Below are 10,486 nucleotides of genomic sequence, written 5' to 3'. Positions count from 1 at the left end.
CCCTTCTGGGACTCAATTTCCTCTTCTGTTAAAGAGAACATGTGAGCCAGGTCCTGTCCAAGTGTAGGTCCAGCGAGGGTGAGTCATGCTGCCGCTTTATAGGCAAGGGGTGCTGGCCTGCTGATGCTCACAGCAGGGGTGCCCTCAAAAGTGTCCACCCATCCACATTTTCTGCCTGGGAGTCATAGCTTAGCTGGAGCAGTGTGGCTCCTGAGGGGACAGCTGGGGAGGCTGGGTCAGGCCGGGCAGGTTGCAGCAGCCTGGCAGCCTGGCCAGGGGAGCACAATTAGCCCCGGAATCCAGGCAGGCCCTGTGAGCCCAGAGGCTGTAGATCACAGAGGTTTAATCAGCCCCACGGCAGATATTTGTCGGCTCTCTTGGGCCGTGTCCTCAGCCCGCCTGTCATAAATTGCACTGAGATTTCAAAATCCCCCGTCCCCTCGCTGGCGGGGCAGGCAGCTCTCCTAGGCCTGGCCAGGAAAACCTCATTCCCCTGAAGCCTCTTCCCCACTGGCAAGCTGGAGCTCCCCTAAAACACTTGCATGTGGTACTTTCTTCCGGTTCCTTCCTCCTGCTGAGACGGTGTGCAGGCCAGAACATAACTCTGATGACCTCTCCCTCGAGGTGAAAGAGTGCAGAATGTAGGTGGGGACTCGGTGCAGCCTAGGAGGGGGTCGGCCGCAATGTGAGGGGAGTAACCTCCCAGGGTGCCCTCTGTGGGCAGGACTGTGCCCTGGACCCCAGACACAGTGCCCGGGAGGTTGGCGTGGCTCGGGCTAGGGACGGCAGGAGTGTGGGGGAGTGGGGTCCTCCCTCCAGGAGGGGTATGGAGTTGCCCCCTTCGCTTCCCGCTAGGTGTTCGCGGCGCCACCTGGAGCCTGTCACTGGTACTGCACCCTCGCTGCTCCACCTGGCTTCCAGGACGGCTGCCCCTCAAACCGCCAGACACCGTCGAAAGCCCACGGGTCAGAACTTCCATGTAGCAGTTTCCTAGGGCCACGGCAACAAAGTACCACCAACCGGGTGGCCTACACAACAGAAATGTATTGCCTCACAGTCCTGGAAGCTAGAGGTCCGAAATCAAGGTGTCATCAGGGTCGGTTTCTTCTGAGGGCTGTGAGGAAGTCACATGTCCCTGAGCTCGGGAATTCTCTGTCCCCACGAGGGAGGAGGGAGGCTCAGGCCGGGCCCTCAGGGAGGCCCCCCCCCCCCATGGGCAGTCCAGGCAGAGAGCACGCACACAGATCCAGGAAGTGAAAAGGAACACAGTTCAGTGTGAGGAAGGGAGTTGGCAAGCCCAGAAGAGAGCAGGTTAGAGCTGAGGAGTCAGGCAGGAAGGTTCCAGAGAAGTGAGTCGGAACAGGAAGATGGTGTGTGGCAGATGAGGGGCCTGGAGGGGTGGCGCAGGCGTGTGTGCGTGTGCGTGTGTGTGCATGTGTGAGAGAGAGAGAGAGAGAGAGAGAGAGAGAGGGAAGAGGCTGTGTTCAGCCGACGCAGGCAGCAGGGCCCAGGTCGTTACTGAAAATACCAACTGTTGCCACGGCCTGGGTGGCCAACACAGCAAGGGACATCTGGAGCCACGTGGGTCAGGGGTGGGGATGGCTTCACACACTGTCAATGTTTGTGAATGTCACCCGGCGGGCACTGGGCACAGGGAGGTAGGGTTTCTGCAGTCACCCCTCTGGCCAGCGGCCGCAGCAAGCGCCACATGCCTGCCTGTCACAGGACTGTCAGCGCCTGCTGCGAGGCTGAGCATGGGGCCCTGGCTTCCCCCAGCGCGACTCCCCTAACCTCACTGCTGCCTCCCCCTCCCTGCTCCCCCGGGCCCCAAGGTCCAACTCTTCCTCTCTGAGCTTTGCTCTGTGGCCGAGTCCCAGGTGTTGGCCTCTTGGGGTGCGGACATTTGTGACACTCTTCCAGACATCCCTGTATTTTAATGCTGCTTTGTTTGAAATGGACCCCGTCACGCTCCCTTTGCCGCCCTTGGGTTGCGGATGTCCAAAAGCTGGGGATTTTCATCTGGGACACAGGTGTCTCAGGGTCTTGAACCCCTCTTGCTCCTTCTATGTGTTCACAGTACTCAGCCTGTTTACTTGTCTCCCTCTCTCTCTGCTCAGGTATGAAGCGGCCACTGAGCCCCTCCCCCCCGGGTGAGAAGGAGCCCCCCATATCTGGAGCTACGGAGTGCCCCCCTCGGCCCCCAGAACTGCCTAAGCCCAAGCGCGAAAGAAAGCGGCCGTCCTACACGCTCTGTGACGTCTGCAACATCCAGCTGAACTCGGCAGCCCAGGCCCAGGTGCACTGCGGGGGGCGCGCCCACCAGCGGCGGCTAAGGCAGCTCAGCTTGGGGAAGACCCCTGCCGGGCCAGGTCAGTGTGGAGGGGCACTGCTCCCACAGGCTCCGTCTATGCCCCATGAGAGGCTCTGGGTCTGTGGCCTCTCTCTGGGGGGTGTTGGGTCTGCCGTGCCCTCAATGGGGTCTCAGGGTCGGAAGTCCCCCTGATACATCTGGACAACTGTCCGTGGGGTCTCTCAGGATCTGAGGGTCTTTAGGACTGAGGACTTCTCTTGAAGTCTTTTTGGGGTGTGGGAGCTCTCCCTGTGGGGTCTCTTGGGGCTAGGACCCCTAAGCAGCATTTCTCCAGCCTGGAGCCCCCTGGCAGGGATAGCCTTTCTGACAAGGGGTAGCCTGGGCTCCTGCTCTAGCCTCTGAAGGCTGGGATCAGCAAGGTGCACGGCACTCCAGCTGAGGGACAGACAGGGGAAGCCCCTCTTCCTTTGGCGGCCGGACTCCTGGCCAGGATTTCTGCCTCTCCCTGGCTGGGGTGACTTTGCAGAGGTTTGGCTGTGAGCACTAAAGGGGCCGCTGGCTACAAGACAGATTTCTGGGGGAAATGGGTGAATGCATTCATGAGGGTGATTCCAGCTGACAGGCACACAGGGGCCATGGGGAAAACTGCGTTTCCCTCACTGTGCTGGGGCCTAGAGACAAATCCCCATCTTACTCCTCACCGTCCTGCTCCAAGATGGAGTCTGGCTTTTGGTCTGAGGCAGACACAAAAAGAGCAGATGAGTGTTGTGGGTGCCATGTGTGGGTACGAAGGGAGAAAGGGTGATTATACCTGGGGACACCAGGAAAGGCCTCTTGGAGGAAGGGGGGACACACTGAGCTTTGGAACAGGGGCGTGGGAAGAAGGGACATTGCAGGCAGAGGTCACTGCGTAAGCAAAGGCAGGGGATGGTCTGATGGCTGGTATCAACTCAGCTCTACCTGAGCTTGGGGCTGGACTCCAAGGGTGTGACTCTGAGTAAGAGTGTATCTGACTATATGGATATTTCTGGAGTGTGTGTGTATGTCTGTGTTTCAAAAGCCACTCATTCTTTCATTAGCTATTTATAGAAACCAACTATGCAAGCTGCTGTTTGGATGATTCGTATTTTTACTTTTTTCCAGCTTTATTGAGATATTATTGACATGTGTCAGTTTAAGGTGGACAATGTGATGACTTGGTACACCTATGTATTGCAAAACGATTACCACCATAAAGTTAGTTAACACCTCCATCCCCTCACATAATTATGATTGTGTGCGTTTCGATAACATTTAACATCTCCCAACTTAAGTGTGTAATACGGCATTGTTAATTATAGTCACCACGCTGTGCATTCGATCCCCACATCTTATTTATCTGATAGCTGGGAGTTTGTACCCTTTGGCCAACATCTCCCCATTGCCCCCACCCACCAGCCCCTGACCACCACCACTGTAATCTCTATTTCTATGAGACTGACTTTTTTGATTCTTTTTTTAAAGATTTTATTTATTTATGTGAGAGAGAGACAGAGATAGCAAAAGAGAGCACGAGCGGGGAGGAGAGGGAGAAGCAGGCTCCCCACTGAGCAGGGAGCCCGATGCGGGGCTCCATCCCAGGACCCTGGGATCATGACCTGAGCCGAAGGTAGCTGCTTAATAGACTGAGCCACCCAGGCGCCCCAAGACTGACTTTTTTAGATTCTGCCTATAACTGAGAACACACAGTATTTGTCGAGGAATTCATATTTTTCAAAGGTGGCATACCGGCCTGTCAAGAAAGAGCTGTCTGAAGACACATGCAGACAGGTTTGTCCAAGATAATAACAGGTTCCAAAGAGCTGGGCAGATGGTGCTTGGAGAAGTCAGAGGCAGAAGGGAATTGACAGAAGTCAGGGAAAGCTTCAGAGAAGCGCCGTTGACGTTGGACCTCGGAGACAGAAAGGGAATCCTGGGCAGAGAAAGGGCTAGAGCGAATGCTGTGCGGTCTGAGGCCCATGGCTTTCAGGGAGCAGCGGGTGTGTGGTGGGTGTGGCAGACGGGGAGCAGGAACCCCCCGGGAGGGCCTCACAGCCAGGCTGGGGGTTCAGCCTCTGTCCCGAAGGTGATGGGTGTCACTGAAGGGCTCTGAGCGGGCGTCGTTAGTGTTTTTAGATGTCTCTGGCAAGGGGGAAGGGTAAGACTTGGGGGTACCCGAGAAGAAGGAGGACAGAGATTCTGGGGTCTTTTCTGTAGCAGAAGCAACAGGACTCGGTGACGGAGGGATGTGGAGAGGGAGGTGCCCAGGATGACTCCAGCTAAGGTGACGCTGTGCTGGGCAGTGCCATCATCAGAAGGGGGGTACTGATGGGGAAGCAGGGCTGGAGGGCAGTAGCGGGTAGATGGCAGTCCCTGGGGTACAAGCCTCCCTCTCTCCCTGCCCGCCCACCATGCTCCCCTGGAGAGAGCACGTGGCGTGCATGCGAGGAGAGAGGGCTGTAGCACCAGGTGTGGCCAGAGACAGACGCTCAAGGGGATGGGGACCCCTTCGCTGGGCTTCCCTCTTCCCACAGTCCTCATCCCCAGAGTTCTGGGTAGGTTTGTGGGGACACCAGGAGACGTGATGCCCTCCCCCCTCCAGATTATGAAATGGGAAGAGAGTCACTGTCCCTCCAGTCGTCCGTCTGTGCTGGCCCGTGCCAGGATTCTGCACGGAGGGGTTCTCGGTGCCTGCCCTCGGTTACGCACAGTCCGGAGGGGGAGGAAGCAATGGGGCCAGACCTTTCTAACGGCCCTGCTGAGGGAGGGAGCAGCACTGTGGGAGCAGGGGAGGGTGATAGCCGTGCCTAGGGCAGGGATGAAGGGTCCTCAGATTTCTGGGAACCCTGGAATTTGGGGGCCCCAGCTAAGAACCTGTTCTCCATTGGCCTCATTATTTCCTAGCCTACTCCAGGCCACTCCACCCACTCCCATGCATTTCTCCTGTCTCCTTGGCTCTCTGAGGGCTGAGGATGATAGCAACTGCCCTTGGGTGAGGACTGGGGGTGAGAGGCCCTCAGCCATGCCGAAGGCCTCTCCCAGCCCTTGGTGGGGACTGGGTCAGAGCAGAGAGCCCTTAGGGTGCAGCTGACTGGGGGCAGCCTTGGCCTCTGAACGAAAGAGTCACACATAAACCTTCAAGAGGCTTAAGGCAAAGTATAGGAGTCTTTAACACATGGCTCTGTTGCTAGACATGTGAGGTCCCAGGCCTGTGGCAGCTAGGAGGACCACTCATTTGCTGGGAGGGTGCTGAAGGTGTGGGGGTTGGAAGGCCACTCTGGGAGGCCTCCTGGAGCTGTCACTTTGATTAGGGGTCTGTGGGGCTGGCGGCCTGCACAGTGACAGGCCGTCACAGGCAGTGAGGCGGGGACCCTCTCCTGCTCATGTCCCTGAGGCCATCCATGGGAGGGGGAGGCTGGGACTCTTCCCTCTCTGAGCCTCCTTGCCAATGCTTGGGTCAGAGGCCTCCTCACTGAGCCACACCTAAGTGAGCCTGGAACACTTGGGAGGAGACACAGGATGGGGAAATGGCAGGTACCCCAGACTTCCCTGATTCCCTCCCCCCAGGTACTTCCCCAACTTCCCCTGCCCACCCTCCGCCCTATCTGTATCCTACACAGCAGGCCCTTTCATTCTGCAGGAATGTGTCTTGAGCCATCTTTCCCCACCCCCTTTTCCCTTCCTCCCACAGGGTGGGGTGTGTGGGCACCAGGTACCTCCGCCCCAATAAGGCTGAACTCAGTAACCCTACTGACCACCACACATGTGCACACGCACGCACATGCACACCCTAAACAATTTAGGTGGTTTTTGAACATCTACAGAAAGGTTTGCTGGCTCAACCCTCTCAGCCCCAGCCTCTACTGTGGATGCTGGGCCAGCACAGGGCCCGGGGAACACGGATGCATCTACTTAGGACTTGCACTGTTTGGGGAGCACGTCCACATGCAGCAAGGCATTCCCTCCTCACCCGGCCACAGGCCAGGAGTAGATGGCGGCACTCAGTTCTCACTTTACAGTGGGATGTTGGAGCTCAGAGAGTTTAAGCAACACACCCAAAGCCACAAAGCTGGGTTCGGATCCCAGCGTGTCTGACTCGCCTACACTAGCGCCGTTGCTGCTCAGGAGAGCAGCGTATATGAAGAGACATTGGACCTGGATGTTTTAGGAATGGGGAGGAGGGATGGCCAGAGAAGGCTGACTGGCTCCCAGATGACTTCACAGTGCTCAGAACCCACGGCCTCTCCTCTGCCTTGTGCCTTGGTATCCTCCACTGAAAGATGGGGAGATGCCAGCCATCCCCCACTTGGCCTCACCTGGCTGGGGAGGGAAGGGGAACCTCCCAAAGCCAATCCCTCCCTTCTCCCTTCTCTTGGCAGGGCTGACCCAGCCATACAATTCACCGGCCCACCCCCCGCCCCCCACCCACCATCAGCGGTGCAACATGACACCGAGCAGAGAGAAGGGGATTTTGGAAATGACTTAAGTTCTGAACGGGCCAGGGGGGCCTTGGGTGGGGAGTGCAGAGTAGACACTAAGGGGGACAGGAAGACAGATGAACTCAGACGATAATGGATTTCAGGGCAAAGATGTGCCTTTCGGGGTGGCCAGGGATCAGAGTGGCGGGTGGAGGCTGTCGCCCACCCTGCACCCTCAGACCTCCCCTAGCTCCTGTTCTAATCAGACCCTCCATCTCCCCTCTGAGTCTTTGACTGCACAAGCCTCTTGCTGCGTTCTGAGCCCGAGATCAAAGACCTTGAGCTCAGGTCACGCCTGAGTCACCGGCTTGATGAGCTCCTCACCCCCCACTCCCCGCAGATGGATTAATTTCAGTCCCATCAGGAAGCCCTGGAAACCCTCCAGCCTGTCCCCCCTATCGCTTCCATATCTCCCTGGGCTGCTGATTCCTCCTCAGTGCCCCCCAATCCATCCCGAGGCCTTTGGGTGCATGTTTTGGAGACACTGGGCTCCCCCAAGGCCACTGGTAAGTTCTTCTTGCAGTCTAACCAGCTCCTCCTGCTGCTGTTCTCCTTAAGTGGCAGGTGATGGAAGTGCCCCTCGCTCTCCCTGGACGGCCATCACGTCCCCCTCCCCCAGGTGTGAACCTGACCATCAGACCCTTCCCCCTACCAGAGACCACCAGGAAATGCAAGGTTGTCTGGGTGGAGAATTAGGGGGCTTAGCTCAGATCCCTGCCCTCAAGAAGACAAAGATTCCGTCTGTGTCTGGGTGGGTTAATTAGCCCTGGGCTTGAGTTTCCTTCCTCTCCCCAAACGAGCAACTCCTTCCCCCTAGAGCCTCTTCCTAACAAACCTGTTTTCAGAAGCTGCTGCTGCCAACCCCTCCGCAGACCCTTTGCCGGCTGTACTGGCTGCCCCAGAGATTACAGGTTATTGTCTGGTGGAGACAGGATGCTGAGGGGGTGGGCGGCTAGCGCTGGGCCTGGGCTTGGAATGCCAGACTGGATCCAGCTGTGGGTTGGCTGCCTCCTCTCCCCCATTCCACCCCTCCCAGCCACCAGGTGCTCAGGTGAGTAGAGAGCTGGCTCTTAGTGGGGAAGAGGAGGGGGAGGAAGGAGCAAATGGAGGAGAGCTGAGCCTGGGGGGTAGGGAAGGGTCTGGAGCAGGGGAGAAGTGTCAGAAGTTCTAGCAGATCAAATGAACACCCCCCCACCCCACCTGGCATTGCCTGGGTAGTAGGTCCAGGTCCAGGTACTGGACTAAGAAGGGCAAGCCCCTGGGGCTCCCTTCCCCCACCACCATGGCCGGTGCTCTGGGATGAAGTGGTCACACCTCTCTGGGCCTCAGTTTCCCCTTCAGCAGAGGGAGGTAAATGTAAAGGGATGGTGGGCCAGAGGATGAGCAAGGCTGGACAGGAGAATGGGGGCTCCCGCAGCAGCAAGCCCTGAGGCAGGGCTTCAAGTTCAGCAAGAACTTTCTGGCAGGCTAAGAAGTGGTTGGCAGCACCTCCTTCCTGGAGGTCTCTATAGGCAGGGTCAACTCTGCACTTAAATACAAGAGGCACTAGACAGGGACTCTCGGGAGGAGGGGGATGGAGGCCGCCCCCTGTCCCTAGTCCCCACAGTTGCCCCATTCTCCACCCTTGGGGCAGGAAGTGCTCTGTGCTTTCCACCCTGGTTGGGATGGGAGAAACTAGGGAACAGGCAGCTGCTTCCAGACAAGGGGAGAAAGGGCCCTACAACCGGTGCTTTCTGGCAGGAGCAGGAGTCCCTCCCTCTGCCCTCCCCTCCTGTCCCTCACATCCCCACCCCTTCCCTCTGTCACTCCCTGGCTGGTTTCATTTGCTCCTCAGACGCGCTCAGCGGTGCCTCCAAAGGCGGAGAATGCTCTTGGGTGAGTGCTGGGGAGGCCAGAGCGTGGGGAGGGGGCTCAGACCAGGGTGGGTGTCTCCTCTCCCCGCCCTATCCTTTTCCTGCCATTTTTGGCCCCCAAAAGTTGTCTGTGGAGAGATTCTGGTAGCCATTTGACTCTTGGTACCTTTTCCCAGGTCCAGGGCTGGGCAGGGGAGCCCCCACTGTGGCTGGGAACAAAGGTAGGGGTGGGGGTGGAGGGCAGGACTGGTCAGGAAACTGGAGGTGCACCCAGCAGGAGGGAGGTGGGCTACACTTTGGGGCAGATGCACGTTTGAGGAGCCTGTGCCAGAGATTCCTTGTATCAAATCATACCTTCAACTGCCTCTGAGGGGCTGCCAGGAGCCTCCAAAGGAGGGTGTGTGTGGGGGGGTGGGGCCGGGGGTCTGTTTAAGAGGGAGTCATTACTTCAGCAGAGAGAGAAGTGAACAGAGGGAGACAGGCAGAAATCTGGGTGGCTCCTCCAGCCACTGCCCTGGGGTCCATACTAATGCCCCCCACCTTTATCCATGGTCTCCTGGCTCACCTCTCCACACAGGGGTTACCTGGCACTCTTTGAGGGAGACAGCCATTACCTTTTCAGAGGTATTTTTGGGAACCCCTTCCACAAGGGCAAGGGCTGGTGGCTGGAGGGCTGTCTCAGAGTTCTTCTTGTGGCTGGTCTTGGGGGTCTTCCTCCAGCTCGGGGAGGAGGGCTCTGGAGAACGTGGGAGCATTCTGGCCATGGTGGGAATCCTAAGCCGACCGGGGAGTGAGCACACAGATCTTGGATCAACCCCCCAGTCCCTGCCTTTGGCTCTCTCTCCCTCCGAGATTCCCATTTTCTTCAGAGTTTGGTTTCTTCTGGGATAGGAAGGGCAGCTTTACTATTTGAGATGTGTGTGTGTGTGTGTATGTGTGTGCGTGTGTGTGTGTGTGTGTGTACACGTGCACCTCAGGGAGGGCCCTCCCATCTGCCCCTATGACGTGTGGTGGGGCAAGAGACAGAGACTCTGGGTCTGGCTACATGAGCTTGTGTGTATATCTGATGCATTTAATTTTGTAAGAGAGCGTGTGTGCACGCACTGATCTCTGGGTAACTGCATGTGTATATAGATCTTTGTGTCTATGCCTCTTTTTGTGATGGTGTGTGCTGTGGTTTCAAATCATCTGTATATGCCTTACTAGGGGCCTGGGGGGTCCTCATGTGTCTGTCTGTCCCTCTGGGTGTATACGATCTGAATGTGTCTTTGTTGATCTTGCCTGTCTGTGTGTACGTGCATTGTGTACGTGCATGCTTGTGCGTGGCCTCTGGGCCGGCCTTTGCCCCCGGCCGGCATGGGCGTCTGTCCATTTCTGCACGGGTACCACCTCTGCATACGCACACATCAGTGTGCCTAGATGGCCTCATCACGAGGAGAGGTGTGTGAGTGTGCCTTGGGGTTTGTGACTTGCCATCTGTGGGCGCCTGTGGATTGCAGGGTGTATGTCCCTGTGCTCTTCTGTGTATCTTTCCAAGTGACGGCAAAACAGCTGGATGAGGTTTGCCCAGATCCTCTCCCTTGGCTGGCAGCCAGAGTGATGTTAATTCATAAGACACCCGCTTTGTGCCCCTGCCCCAGCCTCAGTTGGACCCCGGAGGGTGGCCTCTTTTCTGCCACTCTGTCTAGTTTGTGTTTGACCAGAGCAACAACCTGCCCTCTTAAGGCAGCCGTCCAATGAGCTGTAGGTCCCAGCTGTGGACCCCCGGCCAGGGTTGAGAAGGGAGGGACTTAGCCAGGGTGTTCTGCTGCAAAATGCCATCACAG

At 57.5% G+C, this 10,486-nt stretch overlaps 1 protein-coding gene across 1 annotated transcript in view; it reads left to right on the top strand.

The window, feature by feature from the left end:
- The first annotated feature begins 1,298 nt into the window (after positions 1-1,298).
- Positions 1,299-10,486, top strand: part of ZNF385C (zinc finger protein 385C) — a 28,347-nt gene continuing 19,159 nt past the window's right edge. The window contains exons 1-2 of the mRNA XM_032396587.1: positions 1,299-1,370; positions 2,118-2,369. Coding sequence (XP_032252478.1) covers positions 2,120-2,369 — 250 coding nt within the window. The 5' untranslated portion in view covers positions 1,299-1,370; positions 2,118-2,119. The remainder of the gene's footprint in view (positions 1,371-2,117; positions 2,370-10,486) is intronic.

This window comes from Phoca vitulina, unplaced genomic scaffold (assembly GCF_004348235.1).
Source record: "Phoca vitulina isolate PV1807 unplaced genomic scaffold, GSC_HSeal_1.0 scaffold92, whole genome shotgun sequence".
NCBI lineage: Eukaryota > Metazoa > Chordata > Mammalia > Carnivora > Phocidae > Phoca > Phoca vitulina.
Note: the sequence above shows the minus strand (reverse complement) of the source record. Positions and strands in the feature narration are given on the sequence as shown.